Raw genomic sequence first — 20,030 nt, 5'->3', positions numbered from 1 at the left:
TAATTTTGCAGAGTTGAGAATGACTTCCAGTTTTTTGTTTATGACTCATTCAGATACAAGATTGCAGTCCTGACCACCATTAAAAAAAAAAAACTAAGAAACAATTACATATGTAGTGAAATCTTAGCACTGACAGCAACTATTGCAGAGTACCACAAACAAAAAGCCTTGCTCAAATAGCATCATCTCGGAAAAAATGAGTAGAATGCTACACAGCCAATCCAATCCCAAATATCCTGTATATACTCATATAATTCACAGATCTAAATCTAAAAACATCACAAAATTTTCCTACAAAGTTTGTGTTCAAAAACTAAACGGTATTAAGAAAAAATGAAATGGACAAACCATTTAGCCACTAGCTAGACACTAACACAAATCTTTGCTCCTCATTGTATTTAAGTATTGTGTTATCCTTTTTTTAAAAAAACTTTAGTGAGTCTTTAAAATGTAGCTGTGCTGTGATGAATTGGCTACACTGCAAATCCAATGGGTTTTCATGTGTAGAACAGATCATAGACCATAGCAGAAAATAACTTACTCTAGTTGCTACTTAGGACAACTTTGCTTTATATTTACTGATAGCAACTTCAATCTAATACAGTATTACAAGTATTCTAATCTTTTGAGAATTTAAAACTGTCTTGGAAAAAGTTACGTAACACTTGGTTCGGGGTTATCTGAAAAACAAACATTTTCATCCCAATAACCAAAACTCAAGTTATTAATCATTGAGGAGACTATTTTCCTAGACTCATGAACTTTAAAACTCAAATCACCTATTTGTCCAAAGTATTCAGAATCCCTGAATGAACAACACGCTGAGATTTCTTACAAGCTTTAGGGCACACAGAAGTCCTAAACAACTTTGTATTGCCTTGGTTTAGAGTTTTGAGGCGTACATGCTGGGGATCTGAAACGGACAGTGAGAATCACTGACAAATAAATCAGTCACAGATCACAGACAAGTGATAATGAAAGACTGAAAACCTTCAGCGTGTGAACTAATGAGTTGGACTAATCCAGTCAGTTTTTCATGACTGAAGCTGTTTAACCAGCTTTGTAACAATACATTCTAGATAGCTTTGCTGAAGCTTCCTAATAAAAAGAATTTTAAAAGCAAGAAAGGTGATAGAAGTACAAGGGAAAATAATACAGTAACAAGCCAACTCACTCAAAAAGGACTTTTTGACATTTTACTAGAAGTACAAATTCCTTATTTCGGGAAAGACACAAATAGTTACTATTAAAAATAAAACCACACTTGCATCTGAATTAAGTCACCAAATTAAAAAAAAAAGAATCTTAGACTGAGAAGACAATAGAATGAGAAGAACACAATGGTGTTTGTTTTTTTCCCCCAAGCTCTGGAGAGTATAGGCTTCTAGACAGACTGCTTTTCTCCTTAGTATGTGCTAAAAATGGAAAGACATATCGCATCTATAGAAGCATTGGCTGGAAACATCTTCAATTTTCCAATCCAGTTATTCTAAATGATCATTAGTAGGCTTGCCGTTTCTTTAATTGCAACGTGAACATATTAATGACTCAATGACATAATCAATGTCACACTTTCATTTTGCTACTCTCCAGTAGCAAAGTATGCTTCCTTTAATTAAAGCAAGAGAGCTGAGCTTCTTACCCCCTACCCCCCGAACTCTTTATCCTTCAGCATCTTCCTTAGAAAAGTCAGCTCTTTCCTGAAGGACCTCCCCATGAAATAACAACCATTAAACCCAATTTAACAAAAATATGGTTTATAAACACAACAAAGTGGATTTATATGGTTCAAGCATTCTACCATTCATAATCAAAACAGATAAGTCGTTCTCATTATAACAGTGTAAGACACTTAAAAGATGCACACCTGAAAGCAAACCTTTCACAAATCATACATTCCCTTGCATCACACTGAAGAGGAGACAGAAGGACACGTTTTGACCCTTTCTTTTCATACCCAAGCTCAATGAAAATTTTGCAAATTGTCAAGCAGTCTTCTCAAAGTACAATTTCTAGTTCCACTATGTTAGTACACAAAGACTTAAATGCACACCTGTAAGGATCTTTGAGAGACCAGACTATAACCATCAGACATCTGTCCAGCCATTCACATTCCTCTCACAGAGAGCCAGCTTCAGTATTTTATCTCCTTGCTAACACAGTTTTGCTTTAACATCCAACCCATATGTTATCTTCTTAAAAACAAACATGACTTCTTCTCTTGTTTTACAGAGAACTCAAAGACTAGTTTATCACTAACGCTTATGTAGCGACCTTTTTATTTTTTTTTTAAACCAAATTTACTTAGTTTCCTTTCTAGAAGAGTGCCTATGCCACTCAGTTTTCTTCAAAATGAGGTGTTGCAAACCAAATATTTTTGCCGGGTCTAAAAGATCTACATACTATGGTTAAAAAACAATGGCATACCGTTTTAACAAAGGTTCTTACTCAAATAACATCGTATTGTTAATATTTAATTTACTACACAGTACAGCATTCAGACACTTTGGGGGATACTGTTTGCTATTCAGTAATACCTTTTCCATTCCTGCCTTTGACATTTTGTCCCTGTGTTCAGTTCCTCCCTCAGTTCTCATCTCTGTTGAGATTAATTACACTGATTTTGCTTGCAATCTTTCTAACTTGTCAATGTACCTGTGTTGTGTTTGTCATTTAAAAAAAAAAAAAAAAAACATTCAAAACAGAACTCCCCAGGAGTTCATAACATTCCTAACAGTGAATTATCTAAAGTCATCTTCAAAATCAGTTTTTCAATCAGCTGTACACAGACCTCACATAAATTATTTTTGACCACATTTCAGTACTTGTTTTTAACAACATTAACCCAGACAATGGCAGAAATCCTGTAAAACTCAAGAAAAATCACTTTGATTCCATCCTCATTAGAAGTTTGGTCCAGATTGTTAATAAACCACAGTAGGCCATTTTCTGTTCACATGTGGTTTTTAATTGTCCTTTATTTACTGACAGTCTTCTCCCAAGCCACCTCCCCATAATCTTCCAGGGGATAAAACTAGGTTCACTGATCTCTGACTTCCTCACATCATCTGTTCCCACTCTTGAAAAATAAAATAAAATCCTAGGTTTGAACTTTTCCAGGCCTCAGAGGTGCACTCAATTTGCGCAAATGCTTAAAATAACCTCCTACAATTCAGAAAACACTTCAGCTAATGCCCTATGTGTACTGGAATGATTTTTATCAGCTTTCACTGACTCTCTCACCTAGCTTGCCTTTTTTTTATTATTATTCTGACTGCATTCCCATGGTACTGTTACATACACTTGCAGAAAGTGTCTGACTACAACTTTGACTTCAAAACTGAACAAAGGCAGCACTACTCCAGACTTTTTGCAACACACATGAATTAAAATCTGTTTTTATTATTCGCTCTAACGGAAAGGGATTTCATACCTTACATTGCATGACTTTTATGCTTGTTCTACCCATTTTTTACCTCACAAGCTCTTTTCGCTGCTCTCATTTTCATTGTAAAGGCCTTAAAACAACAAAGGGCTGCAAAGATCTCAAGATATAATCAGAAGCCAGACTCTTACCATGCTTCCTATTTCTATTCAGATGAAAGATTAAATAACAATATTTAACGTTCAATTATTAATTTAATATTTAATAATGATAGCAAATGCACAGCAGCAACCTATTTCAGCAACAAGCAGCTCTCCAGTACATTTGATCTCTTATTGTCTCAACACCATTTTGAACACCTATTACTTTTACTCTGCCTGTGTTACATTGCTTTAAGTCTCTGTGAGGTAATAGCTTAAACCTTCCAGTGTAAGGACCTTAAGTATATATATTACTGAAAACAATATGAGCAGTCACACATCAAGAACTATATTAGCAGTTTTTAATATTTGTATGTATACACATCCCTAATTATTCAAAAAAAGTATTTGTGAAAGTATATTTAAAATATACTTTTACGGAAATGCATTTTTCCAGGACTATTAAGTCATTTAGGTCATAAGGGTTGATATTGATTACTCGCCGTGTTTAATCGCACAGCAAGCAGAGGACGGATGCAGTTTGACAAGCCCAGCTGCTCTAACTCCAGCACTCCTGGCAGCCCTCCCCCCCGGCTTTTTTTTTTTTTTTTTTTTTTTTTTTTAAACGGGGGCTTCCGTTTTTAATTAATTACCGCATCCCCGGACCGCGGTGCCGCGCTCAACTCACCTCCTCGGGGCTCCCTTCTCCGTGCAGCACGCGGGCGGTCAACGAGAAGCCGCCAGCCCCAGGGGCAGCCTGGGGACCAAGGAGGAGGAAGGGTTGAGGGGGGCGCTGAAAGGAGCGGCGGGGCGCGGAGCCGCTCCGCGGGCTCCCTCCGGACTCCTCCTCCGCCGCCCCTATGACCGTTCAACGGCCACGCACGCGCAGAGTCCGGCGCGGCGCGCGAGCTCGGTTTAAACCAGGGGCTCGGCGAGGTTCGGCAGGGTTCGGACGGGCTCGGCTCGCCGCCCGCCAGCGGTCAGGGGAGAGGGAGCGGAGCTCCCTCACGCCCCTCGCCGCTCTGTCCCCTGCAGATGACGTCAGCATCCTCTACGGTGAGCCCGTCTCCCCGGCGCTGCGCGGCGCAGGCCCCGCCCTGCGGGGGCGGCGGCCATCTTGGCCGGGCGGCAGCGGAGCACGTTGCGCTCGGCCGCCCTGCCCCGGCACCGGGGGCGCATCACGGCCCCCGGCCTCGGTAAGCGGCCCCGGGGGGGGGGCGCGGGGACACGGCGAGGGGGGGACCCCGGTGCTCTGATGGGGGGAGAGGGGAAACGGAGGAGCAGTTGTGGCAGCTGGGCCTCATCCCCGCCCCCCCCCCCTCCCTCCCCCCCCCCGTGGCAGCGAGCGGGGCCGCCGCGGCCCGGCCGCCTCCTGAGGGAGCCGAGACGCCGGCATGGGCACGGGCGGGCTTCGCACGGAGCCTGACGGCTCCTTGCTGGCGGCTGGGGGTTGTTTTTTGGCAGCCGTCTTCTGCCGTGTGGCAGCAGAGCAAAACCGGAGGCTGTAGGAGCTGCCTGCGTGGAAAGAGAGGCCCCTGTGCGGGCTTATCGCGTCCCAACGGCCGGGAGCCCTCGAGGGGAGAGAAGGGGTTCGGGGGCTTCTTTATTTTTATTTTTGTCCTGGGGAGGCTTTCTCTGCTAAGGGAGAAAGGCGTGTTTTACGTTATTTTCAGAAAGTTAACGTGTGGTGAAGAGATTAAGACTTTTTTTAAAGGCTGGCAAGGTAGTGGGGTGAGGCCGTTTTCAGGAGGTGTGTGTTAATAAATAAATAAAACACCCCCACCCCCCCCCAAAAAAAAAACAACCACCAGGTACACCAGGTAGGGCTTTTCCGTAGGGCCACGGTAGCGTTCTCTCACTGGAACGCACGTCGTTATTTCGCCTGCAGCTTTCTGTGACTGTCTGCGAGTTCTAACTTTGGTTTCTCCACTGTGGTTTCCCAGGTCTAAAAACCAAATCCTGCTGTAATTTTCATGTGGTTCGTTTCCAGTTTATTGGCATATTCTCAGGCGTTTCATTTCACGTTAAAAGAAAATATTAAAGATTGAATGATAACTAATGCTATTCAGAACTAGCTGAACACGCCCACGCGTAATGCTGCGTCAGTGTATTTGAGCATATGCTTTTCGTGTTAACGTTGCATTTATTTTCATATTCGTGTTGTGCCTCATGAGCAATACGAGTTAAATACAGTCATTAGATTTGGGGTTTGTTTAAAGCTCTTGTACAACATCATTTCAGTTTCTAAAACAAATGTCAAAAACTCAAGCGTAGACTGGTTCTTAATTTCCTAGTAGATCTTGTTTGTACCAGTGCCACGTACTACTATTTCTGCTTTGATGCTTATAAATTTGCTGATCTCCCATATGCAGCTTGAAAGTCTGTTATCTTTTTGCGTTTCATTTAAATTTCCTTTAGATATTCTATCTTTTTTTGTTCTTGTTGTGGAGTCACTATGTGTAGTCCCATTACCAATGGATTGAGAGAGAATTCTTGAGATGAATGATTTTTGGAGGATGCTACTCATCCTCATTTTTCTGCTGTATTTAGTTTAGATCAGGTGCAGTGACGTTTAATAAAACGTTAATTATTTCTTTCTGCAAAGTAACTGAAGTGTGACTCAATTCTGAACACAGCTCTCCTTCACCACATTTAATTGAATCATCTGTGGCTTTTCAGTCTTTTACAGTTTTTGTTGATGTTTGTATGCTTAATTCTGAGTGATTCAAAGCAATTGCAAATCCTTCTGTAATTATTGACTTGGTTCAATAAATTTTCATATAAACTCTAATGCCTTTGAGAGAAGAAATAAATATTGGTGTTTCTTAAGGCAAGTACATTTAATGTACAACCTGTAGAAGAAATTCATGTTACTTTTTGTGGCAGGATAGAGTGGTCTTCTTTTGTGTCTTAGACATGACCTAGTGGTTGTATAAGTATCATAATTGGACTTACTGGGCAGCTTTTGGCTTTGGTAAACGATACTGGCAAAGCGTTTAAAACTTTTGTTGTTAGCAGTTGTTACTCTTCCTCTCATCTTTTCACCTGTGTCTCTAGTCCATTGTTCTAGAAAGATTACCAGTTGTTCACTCCATTAGGATTCACTGATCCAAAATAATGTATCGCTCTGTAGTTAGCAACAAATTAATGGTTTCCTGACTTGGTCTGCAGTTCTTCTTGATTTGGAAAGCAGAAATACAGGTATGAACTGTATAAATGCTTCTGAATACCAGTTCCTTCTGCTGACTGTACCTAGCAATTACTGCTATATTTTGTATTGGAGCATATACATCTTGCTCGTGTTGCTGACCTGTGTTTTGAGAGGTCTGCTGTCTGCACCATGAAATCAGACAATCATATTTGGTGTGTTATCATCGTAGACATCAGGACAGTCCTGGAAATATTGCAGAAGTGACAGAAATCACAAAGTTAGCTTTCTGAAAATGGTTTAAGACCACTGGAGAGTTACGTGTAAACTGACACTTCATCGTGTAGATGGAAGCAGCAATGCATGATCCCACACCTCCATACTGGTTCTGTAGTTCTGTCTCTTTGAATGCTTGCTACGCTTACATCTTTGACTGTTAGACCATCCAAAATCTTCATCACAGATACGGTTATTTTCCCATATAATTAAGGTACAAGAAAAGAAATTCATAGGCTGTTCTATTACTTAGGAACCAAGGTCTGATTCAGCAATGGATAGCAGTGAAAACTTTTCTGTTTATGCCACTGAGATTGGCTGCAAAGCTTGTTGAAGTAGGTGGCAAAACCAAATTGTTTCAAGCCATGTTTGGCTTGGGCTTTAAGAGTGACCAACCCCATTTTCCTCCTGTGTTGCTTTAAGCCAAGCACCAGATGGGAAGGGTGGTGAAGTGAGGCTGTCTGGTCTGCTATCTTTGCTGCTCAGGCACTAGCCTCTACTGAAGTTTGGGAGATTGGGTAGGGTACAGCAGCTTTGTCTGCTAGAGCTTCTTTTTGGAACCAATAGAAATAGCCTGTATGCTAGCTAGAGCCAAGATGACTAGCAGGGAAGGTCCTGCCCAGAAGATGTTATAGTCTGCATCTGCTGGAGGTCCTCAGCCACAGGCTGTTCTGGAGAAAGGGCTCGCCAGACACTTTCTCTGGGAAACCAAAGAGAGCGAGCGATTCACCTCCAGGTACTCTGTGTGCTGCAAACACAGAGGGCTCCTGTGAAAGGCAGTAGGATGTATTTCTGAAGAACGTATTTTTGTCGTATTTGAAACACTGTCAAAATCCATTATTTCCATCTTCTAGAAAATTACCCTGAGTCAAGCATCCTTACAGATCTTATTATTAAGTTTCTTGTTTGCAATTGTAAGAAAAATGTATTAAAGTGAGAATTGCAAACCCATTGCTCCATGTCTGCAATGAATGCACCAACCAGTGGACTGTGGAGTTGGTCAGTTTCTATCTCTTACTGGCCTGGACACAATCACACTGCTTACTCGGCCCTATTTTGTCAGTGTGGTCTAATGATATGAGATTAAAACATTTTTGAAAAGTGACTTTATAATGTTCAGTCAGTTTTAATAACATCAATGATGTTATTGAGACTTTTTGTCTTTTTGTAAAAGGTTATGGATTCAAGAAAAAATAGAAATATTATAAGTAGAAACTGCCACGATAAATTCGGAGGCATGACTTGGATTGCATTCATTTATATCTGACAGAATATTTTTAGCCATTAATTTAAAAGTACTTGGGAAATTGAGAAGAGGAATAAGACAACCACTTTTAAAAGGAAGTACTGAAAATATTCATCATAGTAATAATTGATTTAAAAATCCAGTAACATCCTCACTTCTGACCTTTGGTCCCTGTTAGGTGCTGGTCTCTTCCTTTCTTTCATATTAGTAATATCTGCAGGATTCCTTCTAGCTAAAGTTCACGAGTGGATTTAGGGAAGGGGCTGGGGTTTAATGTAATAAATGTGCCATACACCTGTTATTCTTGCTTCTTTTAGATATTGAAGTCACAGCCTTTCTTTATATAATAGCCACCTGTAGTTAAGTAACCTGTAAAGCTTTAGTTTGGTGGGTGAAGATGAACTAGACATCCAATAGAAGATAGTTTTTTTGATCAGAAATGTTAAAATCCTTTTCTTGGAAGCAAGTCCATGTGCAGATTGTGTGGAAACTGGAAGTATTTCAGGACTCCCTGACGTTACATCTTTGAACCGCTAATATGTATTGCACAGAATCAAGATCATTCCCTTCTTACTATGGCATGCTTTTCTTGGAAACATTCTCAGATGTAATCTTGATTTTATTTTGCAGTGGAGAGAAAGGAATGGAATTGAAAGCTAATGTTAAAGATTGTGCAGTTTTTTGTACAGCAGTACCCTCAGCACTTGTATCTGAGTCTATTTGCCCTGTTTGCCATTTTGTTTGAAAGGGGGGAAAAAAAACAGTAATCTTGCCTTTTTTTTTTTTTGTCTCTGAACCCTACTAGTAATAACTTCAGATCCGTAACTTAAGATATTTCCTGTGCTGTCAGTAGTAATGTCCTATCTGGTTTTTCTTTTTCCTTAAGATCTGGAAGACTCCCACCACTCCTTCTCATAATTGGTGTATGTGTGTAACCTTAAACTGCGCATCATGGCAGACAAATTAACAAGAATTGCTATTGTCAACCATGACAAGTGTAAGCCAAAGAAATGCCGTCAAGAATGCAAAAAGAGTTGTCCTGTGGTTCGAATGGGTAAGAGATGTAATTTGAACTTCTCCAAATGCTTAAGTACTTGGTTAAAGTAATGTTCAGCTGGAAGGGGCTACTGTTTTTTTAATGTAACTAACTAGTTTTTTGTATGTCATTCATGCTTTCTTTTTATGAAGACTTTAGAAGTTGAATATCATTGAAAGCATGAACAATTGGTAGCAGTAATGCCACTTTTCAGATTGTCAGTCGCTATTCATGACTATTCATAGAATCATTGAATCACAGAATGGTTTGGGTTGGAAGGGACCTTAAAGATGACCCAGTTCCAGCCCCCCACCATGGGCAGGGACACCTCCCACCAGACCAGGTTGCTTGAAGTCCTATCCAACCTGGATTTGGACACATCAAGGTGAGGCAACCTGTTCTAGTGCCTCACCACCCCCATAGTAAAGAATTTATTCCTATTAATCGGTTACATGTTCTTCTGTGGAATTCGGTAGTACTAGCAAGAAACATGATTCATCAGAAACTTTCTTAAGTTCGTCTTATTCTTTATCACCAGGAAAACTTTGCATAGAAGTCACATCACAGAGCAAAATAGCATGGATCTCAGAAACACTTTGTATTGGTTGTGGTATTTGCATCAAGGTAAAAGGCTGCTTTGTTTGAAGTGATAACATTTCCTCATCATGCTGTTATGTTTAGCAATGTACATGGTAATTTCATAAAGTAACTTTGAGAATAATCAGACCTTGTTAACTGTTATTGTTTATATAAAATACTGGGTCCGATTACTGAACTGATTGGGCTGGGGATGTGGGCTGTATCTTTTGTTTGTAACTTAGTCTTGGAATGCTTTGCTTTGGGGCAGGAGGAGGGGTTGGTTGGTATTGTGGCAATAGAGATCTAAAAGCAGAAGGATGTTTTCAGAGATCTAGCATATATGCTCTATGACTTGCAGTCTAAATTGCTAAGTATTTAATTTGAAAAGTGTGGTATGGAACTTCTTTGGAGTTGACTAAGAAAATGGCAGTGAAATAATGTTTTGGTAAATATTTATAAAAGAACTCTTTAAGTGCACAGCTAAGTGCAGTACAGGAAATAAGAGAATTTTGTTAATAAATTGTGTGCACTAGCAATATATATATTTGTTTCAATTACAGAAATGTCCTTTTGGAGCCTTGTCAATTGTTAACTTACCCAGCAACCTGGAGAAAGAAACAACACACAGATACTGTGCCAATGCCTTCAAACTTCACAGGTATTTTATTTTCCAGACCAATGTAAAAGGCACAGAAATTTTCAAGCTTACGTTAGTCTAAGCTAGATGTTCATATCCGGTTGTTCATGATTATTGGCTCAGTAGCTTTGTTTTTAAATGTTCATGACAAATTTTCTTACTTAAAAGGACCATCATGAAACTGAATTTTAGTACTCATTTTATAGAATGAGTGTTCCTACTAGTTAAAAACCATCATGTTCTAATTTTTTTCTGAATCATGTATTGTTAGGTTTACAAAGTAGGCTCGAATAATCAGCAAGTCTGAAAACAGGTTGTGATTTTAACTTTACCACTAAATATTGGTGTCTGATGGCAATAAATCAATATAATCTGAAGTTATCAATGTTGCGAACAGGTTGCCTATCCCTCGTCCAGGGGAAGTGCTGGGATTGGTTGGAACCAATGGTATTGGAAAATCAACTGCCTTGAAAATCCTAGCAGGAAAACAGAAGCCAAATCTTGGAAAATATGATGTATGTATCAGCAATAAAATAAAATTGCCATTATAGATAGCTGTGGTCATATGTTTTCACTGAGTTTTTTCATAATTATTAATATGGTAGAATTTGCAAGGATAGTGGCACTTTACCTCGTAACAGCCAAAGACCTATTCCACCCTGAAACAATAGAAGGATGGTTTTAAGAGGCTTTTTTTCCAAATTCTCTATATCTTTCGAGAAAGATAATGGTAGTAATTATAACTCAATGAAGATGATTATCAGAAGCACATTTTGTTCTTGCAATTACTAGGTTTTTGTTTTTTTAATACCAGTCTTTAAAATGTAATCAACTTCCCTTCCCCCCAAGTTACATAATTTACTTCTTTCCCACCAAGGGATTTAGGTTTTGGAGTTCCCTCTAAGTCTGAACGGTTCTAGTGTCTATGAGCACCATGTATCATTTTGATCTCTTGGGCTTTTTTTTCTTTGATTTTTTTTAAGATGATTTATGAAAGTGTGTGGTTGTTGATGATGTTTCCCACTGTAGACTTTAACACTGTTCTGAAAATTATTAGTTTATCTTGTTAAATACTTAGACATATCAATGGTGTCAAACTGTACAGCAAGCAAGCAAAATAATTTACAAGTTTGTTTATCTGCAAAACAAACTACTCCAAAGAGTGAATATTATTACAGAAAATATGTAAATAATCACTATTGTGACTCTTCTTATCAGGTAGTCTTTCAGTTGTCACCTTCTTACCTTCACATCACCTTGTGGTGTGTGTTGAGCCTTTTTTCATCTGAAAAATCATCTTTATCATTTTAATGAATTACCCATTTCATGGCTGTCACTTAAAACTGCAAAGAAATCATTATTTTCCAACTATATTTTCCATTCTCATTCAAGTTTGGTTTGTTATTTTGTGGACTTCTTGTTTCAGATGGTAGTACTGCAGAAATAGCAAAACTTTTCATTCTTTCAGTGTACTTAATGGAATTGCTCCCAAAATCAGACTTCCCTGTGAAGAGCCAAATCATTATGACCACAGAAGCATGTGGTATGAATCAAATGTTACATGTTGCTTCTGCTCCAAAACTTAGGAAGCATTGCCTCTTTGTATTTGCTTGGTTTGAAAATGCAGCAGCTGTATCACTTCGTTTGTGTACTGTTAACCATCAAAATAATTTAGCACTATTCCAAGTAGTAATGCTGTGCAAAACGACACTTTACAGGTTAGGTTGTGTTGTGGTTTTTTTTGTTTGTTTTCCCCCGCCCGGGTGATTGCTCTGAACAGATTTGTTTTGGTTTTGTTAATCAAGATGGGTTTCTTGTAATTTTTCATTATTTTGTCTCTTGGTTTCCTTGGAAATGTTGGCTGGAAGCAGAGAAGACAACCAGGTTTTTTTTTTTTTGCATCTTTTGTGGACGTTGATTGTATCAGTCCAGCCCTTTTCCTTTTTATTAGCTGGGTCAGATAGCTAATATATCCAGCTACACAAATCCATAACGTCTTTTTTCCCTGAGAGGTAGTTTGTCTTACAGGTTTTTTTAACCTCCTAGGTGCAAATTTAAGATGCTTTTTCTTGGAAGAGCTAGTGGCAGCACATCTGAAGAAAGAAAAAAGAAGTCCTAGCTTTTGACCTCCATTTCTAATTAGTTTATTTTGTTCTTAATGGAAATTTTGTAACAGCCGTTTAGTAACTAGCTTTTATCTAGACTTTTTTTTTATCTTGCAAGCACATTCTATTTGCTGTGTTGGTTGGAATTGTAATATTAAACATTTTTAATGTATGTAAAATGGTGTAAGTAAACATAGGCTTTAATTTTGTCACAGGATCCACCTGACTGGCAAGAAATTCTGACTTATTTCAGAGGATCTGAATTACAAAATTATTTCACCAAGATCCTGGAAGATGACCTAAAAGCAATCATTAAACCTCAGTACGTGGACCAGATCCCTAAAGCTGCAAAGGTAAGAAATTTCATTAGCTAAAGGAAAACTGGGGGCTTCTCCTGTAATGATTCTTTTGTATTTCAAGATTTTTATTTATTTTAATGTGAAAAATCCACTGCTGTTTGAAATGTTGTTGGGTTTTCTGTATTGCTTTTCTTTTAGGGAACAGTGGGATCAATTCTGGATAGAAAGGATGAAACTAAGACACAAACTGTTGTATGTCAGCAGCTTGGTAAGTAATTTTGTAAGGTCAAACTCCAGAGCATCTGAGAAATTGGTATTTACTAAAAAAAAAAAAGCTTCTGCTAATATAATGGTCAGTTTAAATTGTACCAACTTTAAAAATAAATAACAAATATGCAAAGATGCTTTGGAATAAAGACTAGGGCTTGCTATATGTATTATCTGAACCAATGCCAGTAATGCTTTCTAGTGACAAACTAACTGACAAGTGCTGGTTGATGGAATCAGTGCAGTTTCTCTTTCATGGTAATATATAAATCTGGAAAAAATCCAGTTACCATCTGCTGTTCTTGCTTGCTTTACAACTTGAGAAAAATTATAGTATCCTGTGGTAAGAACCATTGCATATAGGAAGTATTATCCAAGCACAAAAAAAAAAAACTCTTCAAAAAAGCTGTATATAGTTAGTTACAATGGGAGTAATACTCACTTCTGAGAATCAAGTAATTAATAAGAACATCTGCATAGTCCACATAATTTTTGTAGGTGTTTTGAATTGTTACCTAAATTCAGGTGTTGCAAAATTACCAACAGGGTTCTTTTTGGTAGAGCTGAGTAGTAAAGGTTGCGATATGTTGTGCCAGCAAGAGTATGGTCTGTGAGCCAAGCTTAACTTCTTAGTGTCACGTTCTTGACATGTCTTGCTCATAAAGCTGACCAGAAAATACTGGCTTCAGCCATTTGGTATAATGCTTGGAGGATTTGATTTTCCTGAAAATTAGAACTTTATTAAAAAGTCTAACAAGAAATTATTTAAAAATTGGTATAGTTTCTTTTTAGGGACAGAAGTCATCACTAAACCTATTGTGGAAAAGCAAATAGGAATGTAATCCTTCTTGAATGATAGGAAGTAGCTTTAATTAGCTAGTGCTGCAGAGAAGCCATAACTTGTTGTGACTCTTAAGAACAGCGTTAGGATAATTTCTTATAAACTGAATGCTTATTTTACTTCTTTCTTTTTTTTTCCTCTGTGTAGGATGTCTGCTGTGATTATACATATGTCCATAGGTAATAAACATATGAATTGTTGTGTTGGGTATAACATATCTAAAACTAGCCTCTTATTTGCAGACCTAACCCATCTGAAAGAAAGAAATGTTGAGGACCTTTCAGGAGGAGAACTTCAGAGATTTGCTTGTGCGGTTGTTTGCATTCAGAAGGCTGATATGTATGTTTGATTTACTTCTGTTACACGTTGCTTCTAATAACCTGTCTCATAGTATGGTCCTCTAATTTACATTTATTGTTAAAAATAATACTTTTGTTTGAAATGTTTGAACAAAAAATAATTTTATTAGCTTTTACAAACTAACTCAGCAGCTTGGATCTATATTTCTTCCATATATAATGTGTTTGTTTTGTTTCTATACTTTAATTCATCTGAACAGAAATGTCTAATTTCAGAGAGGTCACTATTTGACAGTGTATCTCACTGTAATCCTTGAATGAGAAATAACAAAAATAAGATTCTTCACATGTATCACGACCAGGAAATTTAAAAAATGTTTGGTCCATCCTTGGATCAAGAAAGCAAGAGCAGAAGACTTAAGTTTTCTGTCTTTTTTTGTTTGTTGTTTTGATTTGATGTGGGGGTGGAGAATGTCCTTCTTCCAGTCTCATAGGTCCACGGGTTTCCACTTTTCACTTAAATTTAAGATGAGTCAGAACAGAGTGCATGAGATTCCTAGCTGATTGGTGACTCCATATAGCACTTGATAACTTTTCCAGAACTTTTGGGGAGCTAGGGCTTAATTTGGCGTGTTTAACAATCTCATGTTACAGCAGAGATTCAAGGCAAGTGTCAGTATATAATACTGAGAGAGAAGAAACAAGTATGAAAACAAGTTTTTATTTTTGTTTGTTTAGTGGTTGAAATGTTAGTATTAGATTTGAATATGTTGAAGCTTACATTCTCTAAGTCTTACTCTTTCTTTTGGGATTAGCTTCATGTTTGATGAACCTTCGAGCTACCTAGATGTCAAGCAGCGCTTGAAAGCTGCCATTACTATTCGATCCCTAATAAACCCTGACAGGTAAATATAAATTTAAAATGTTTTTGCTAGACTGTAGTAGTAGGTGAGTCATTGCAGAGTAAAGAAAAAGTCAGTCTATCTCCCTGTAAATGCTAAGTCAGTAGAATCTTCTTCCTGCACGTTTTGGAAATCTGTTTCTGTAGTTACTATTTCAGCATTGGGGTATATTATGTAGTAAGTATGTGAAAATTGTGTTGATAGCTTGTGTGTCTGCAAGACTACACTAAGAAAGAAGTTAGTGTTTGAAGAAACTTGTTTAGAAGTTCAGCGTTGAAGTAAAGAAACATCTCTCTGTATTTTTCAGGTACATTATTGTCGTAGAGCATGATCTAAGTGTGTTAGATTATCTCTCTGACTTTATCTGCTGCCTGTATGGTGTGCCAAGTGCTTATGGTGTTGTTACTATGCCTTTCAGCGTAAGAGAAGGTAATTTTTGCCATATTTTGCTTTTTAAACCTACCAAAAAAAATTGTAGAAGAAAAAGGTATCAAAATACTGGTAGTCTACTATGTGAATATATGTTTTTCCTGTTACATAGTATTTTGGTAATGAAAAAATTACTTTTTTATTCTGTGCAGAAATTTCATTTTTTACGAACCAAACATTATAACTCAATCCAAAAGGCTTAATTATAAAAGGCCCCTTGTCACTTGCTGTGGACATGATTTTGATACTTTCAGGTATTTTTGTAGACTGGAGTTACACAAAAGACCCTATAAATAGTAAAGAAAGGGCAAGAGACAGTTTGCACAGTACAGAGGTAGGTAGTGTTGAACTGAATTGACCACCCATCTTGCACTGAGATTTAGCAATAAATGCTTTCGTGATAACAGGTCCAGAAGCAGTAGTTCCTTTAAACCTTACACACACAGTACTCATTACAGGCCTTTAGGAAGAGAGCCTAGAGCCTTTTTGTATTTTTAGTTAGATCGTTCATTGAATTTGCATCATTTCCACACTTTAAAAAAAAGATGCTTCTTGCTTCTTTTAACATAACCGTTTAAAATCCAACCTTCTCCATATCTGCCTGGAATTTACAGCCAAGACCTAAACTCCTTTCTGTCTTGCTTTTGTTGTAGGCATTTTTAATGATCTTCTTTTTTCCCTTCAAAGGCATAAACATTTTCTTAGATGGCTACGTTCCAACTGAAAATCTAAGGTTTCGAGATGCATCTCTGGTATTTAAAGTGGCTGAGACAGCTAATGAAGAAGAGGTTAAAAAGATGTGTATGTACAAATATCCAGGAATGAAAAAAAAGATGGGAGAATTTGAACTATCCATTGTAGCTGGAGAATTCACAGATTCTGAAATTATGGTGATGTTAGGGGAAAATGGTAAGTAGAATTCTTGTTGGAAGTGGTTCCTACAGCCCCAAATACGTTCCTGAAGACTTTCTACTTTCTGGGAGCCAGGCTTCTAAATTACTGGTTTTACGTCCATTTGAAGTGCTTATTTCCTAGTGAAGGTGTCTATGCCATGAGCTTCCTCTATACGCAGTGGGAGCTTGAAGCTAATGAATGTTAATGATGCAATTCTCTTGATTTGTTATCCCATTTTAAGAACTCCAGTTGGCAGGATGATGATGATTGACCTAGTGAGCTTAGCTGCAAGTCTAGACTATTATAGCATTAGATATCTTCGATTTCAAAAAAGCAAGAAATAGCAAGTACTAATTGCTTGTGGTAAACAGAGGAATTCTCTCTGATTTTTAAATGTTTTCTTCACTAAGTATTTTGTTGTATCACTGACTTAATTGCTATAAGTCTAAGTTATTAAAAGTGTCTTAAATATATGTAACTTGCATTTTATTTTAGGAACTGGCAAAACTACGTTTATCCGAATGCTTGCAGGAAGACTTACACCTGATGAAGGAGGTAGTACTTAATAGATCAGTTGAAATCTATTTTGAAGATACCGGAAAGACTCCTGTTTTCATTATAAATTTTCTCTCTTTATAGGTGAGGTCCCAATTCTAAATGTCAGCTACAAGCCACAGAAGATCAGTCCTAAATCTACAGTATGTTTAAGCCTTATTTGTTAAGTACTGTGTTTGCTGCAAAAAGCTTGTTGTTAGTACACAGGTAGAATTTCTTTATGCCTAGAATAGAGTTAAGAGGGTTTTGTTCTTATTTTCTTATAGTGGGGCATATAAAACTAAGTGGCAAAATTTTTATTTTGATAGGGAAGTGTCCGTCAGCTGCTGCATGAGAAGATAAGAGATGCCTATACGCACCCCCAGTTTGTAACTGATGTAATGAAACCTCTTCAAATAGAAAACATCATTGACCAGGAGGTATTAATGGCCTGAGACAACATGTAACTTTTAATTCAGGTACCACTTGAGCATCAAAAAAGAAATGTGGCTCACTCTTCTCTCCTCTTACTAGGTTCAGACATTGTCTGGTGGTGAGTTGCAGCGTGTTGCGTTAGCTCTTTGTCTTGGTAAACCTGCAGATGTCTACCTAATCGATGAACCGTCAGCGTATTTGGACTCTGAACAACGTCTAATGGCTGCTAGAGTCATGAAACGGTAACGTATACATAGTGGGGAAAATACTTGAATTTTACAGTAGCTTTGCAGTCAATCTTACATTCAGGTATCTCAATTTTCTTTCAGTTTCATTCTCCATGCTAAAAAAACAGCTTTTGTGGTAGAACATGACTTTATCATGGCTACGTATCTTGCTGATCGTGTGATTGTTTTTGATGGTGTTCCCTCCAAGAACACAGTTGCAAACAGGTAAGGGACTTGTTTGGGTTAGTAAGCAATATATAAGATGACAAAACAAATAAATTGTTTATCAGAAGCATTAACAGAAATGAGGTGAAGTATCCTTGCCTATGGAAACTTACGCTGCAATGTAAGTCGATTAAGGCAGAAAAAGCTAGACCAGCTCCTGGCTTATACCAGCCTTAAGCAACAGCCCAGTAATTAAATTGCAGTCAGAGGCAGAAAAGTCAGGGGCATTAGTTGGGAAGAATGAAAAAACAGCTGACTGTAACCTGAGAATGCTTATGGAAAATAACTTCCAGACATGTTGAAGTAGTGAACTAAGGCTCTTTCTGGCACGTATGCAAATAGTATGTGAAGTGCAAGTCTTGACAGCAACACAGAAAAACCACAGACGGTGTGCATTATATTTTAAAGTATAAAGGTGTCCTTCTTGGACTTCTTTACTTTTTGTTCCTGTAAATAATTCCATGTAAACTATGGAAACTTTGAGGAGTAGCCCTATTAGAAACCAGACTTTTAGACCAGTGTAATTATCAAGTACTTAATATGAGCTAGATGAAGTAAACACAGTGGTCTTCATATGTGCCACTCTGTTTCTGATGGCATTCCTCATAGGAATACAGTTGTTTGAATTAGGAAACAAAAGCGAATCACATAACTACTACTTCTCAGCACCATATATTATGATGCACTATTGGTGCAACTTTATTTTTTTTCCTTTCATGCAAGTAATGTGTGTGCCAACACAGAAGTGTGTATATTCAGTGAAAAGGCGGAAAAGGTAGCAGCCTGAAGACTTGTAGTGACATGCTGGGATCCTGCTGAAAGATGATAGTTATTAACTTATTTGAGACATCATTTAACTGAAAATGTAGCACATCCTGGTGTGTCAAATACCAGCTTAGAGAACTGAATGAGCTCAGGATTGAAATCAAAGCTGTCTCTAAACTACAGCCATACCTGCCTGTACAAACGTAGAACTTCTGAAAATTTAGCTGGGAAGTGTGCGTGCTGTTTCTAACATTCTCCTCTCCTAACAGTCCTCAGACTCTTTTGGCTGGAATGAATAAGTTTTTATCTCAACTTGAAATCACTTTCAGAAGAGACCCTAACAACTACAGACCAAGAATAAACAAACTCAATTCAATTAAGGTAAGTAAGAAGCACCTTTACAGTGAGGAAGCCATGACAGTTTAACATAGGCTAAGGTTTTAAAATAAGGAACAAAATGAAGACCAGTTCATTTTTGCTGTGCTGGAGAACACCACAAGGAATGAGTATGAGAGTAATAAGGGAAGTAGAAAGGAATTTAGACAGGCATTGTTTAGTTCAGCTATGTTCAAGTATGCCAAAGACTATTTTAAGTAACACTTTTTTTTCTTCCCCAGGATGTGGAACAAAAGAAGAGTGGAAACTACTTTTTCTTGGATGACTAAATATTGAATCTGAGCATCTTTTGTAACTGGCATATAGAAATGCATACTGAAATTTAATACTTGTGGATAAGAAGGCTCAATCAGGTTTTAGAACAATTCATCTTCTGGAGCTTAAAGTCTCTTGCTGCGTGTAACATCTGAGATCAGTAGCAGTGTATAAATTCTAGGCTGAGTAAAACTGCCACTTTCTATATTTTGGTGACATGGCCCTGTTTTCAGTGTTATAATTCTAAACAGACCATCTTGAATCATGCAAATGAGTCTCCAGCTTTTTCAAAATTTAAGGGAGGTTTCCAATTCAATATACTCTACTCATGTACCAAGTGCTGACTGGACTTCCCCCTTTTTGAAAATCCTTGAAGCTGTTTTCTGTACAAGATATGGAGACTTACCATGAATGTCAAGATACAGAAGATACTCTAATTTTAAAGATGCTGAATCTCTCTGGATGAGGGTTTCATAAATAAATATCCTCTTAACTTACACTTCTTTTGTGATACAATGCAAAAATTCTGTAGTCATTAATTCAGCAGCATCTGTGTGTATTTATGATGTCATGTACACCTCATACTACAAAAAGAAACAAAAGATGGAGTACAAACTACCTCTAACAATATAAAGAAAGACATCTATCCTTTAAGTCTTTTGTCCCTGTGCATCTTCTCAGACCTAGTTACAGGAGAATAATCAGTTAAA

General features: G+C 37.8%; 2 protein-coding genes across 8 annotated transcripts in view; one reads left to right on the top strand and one right to left on the bottom strand.

Moving 5' to 3' along the window:
* ANAPC10 (anaphase promoting complex subunit 10) overlaps window positions 1-4,400 on the bottom strand; it is a 118,012-nt gene extending 113,612 nt beyond the window's left edge. For 5 of the 6 annotated variants that reach the window (XR_005819176.1, XR_005819177.1, XM_040554603.1 and 2 more), the window contains exon 1: window positions 4,214-4,400. The gene's annotated coding sequence lies outside the window, so the exon portion shown is untranslated. Of the gene's footprint in view, window positions 1-2,537; window positions 2,656-4,213 lie in introns of all 6 variants that reach the window. The other variant, XM_040554601.1, reaches the window with a different exon arrangement.
* A 48-nt stretch (window positions 4,401-4,448) lies between these two features.
* ABCE1 (ATP binding cassette subfamily E member 1) lies at window positions 4,449-19,819 on the top strand. Of its 2 annotated transcripts, none has more exons than XM_040554587.1 (18): window positions 4,449-4,581; window positions 9,082-9,249; window positions 9,770-9,855; window positions 10,371-10,468; window positions 10,845-10,962; window positions 12,768-12,905; window positions 13,050-13,119; window positions 14,202-14,298; window positions 15,074-15,163; window positions 15,468-15,589; window positions 16,277-16,498; window positions 16,979-17,038; window positions 17,123-17,181; window positions 17,347-17,457; window positions 17,552-17,694; window positions 17,782-17,904; window positions 18,939-19,050; window positions 19,287-19,819. In XM_040554587.1, exons 2-18 carry the CDS (start codon window positions 9,147-9,149, stop codon window positions 19,332-19,334), a joined length of 1,800 nt encoding a protein of 599 aa, XP_040410521.1. In that variant the 5' UTR covers window positions 4,449-4,581; window positions 9,082-9,146; the 3' UTR covers window positions 19,335-19,819. The 2 variants fall into 2 exon arrangements, with proteins under 2 accessions (XP_040410521.1, XP_040410520.1); XM_040554586.1 differs by lacking the exon at window positions 4,449-4,581 and adding an exon at window positions 4,583-4,721.
* Window positions 19,820-20,030: the final 211 nt, after the last annotated feature.

The sequence above is a fragment of the Cygnus olor genome, chromosome 4 (assembly GCF_009769625.2).
Source record: "Cygnus olor isolate bCygOlo1 chromosome 4, bCygOlo1.pri.v2, whole genome shotgun sequence".
Classification (NCBI taxonomy): Eukaryota; Metazoa; Chordata; class Aves; order Anseriformes; family Anatidae; genus Cygnus; species Cygnus olor.
This window is presented reverse-complemented; position numbering and strand designations above follow the sequence as displayed.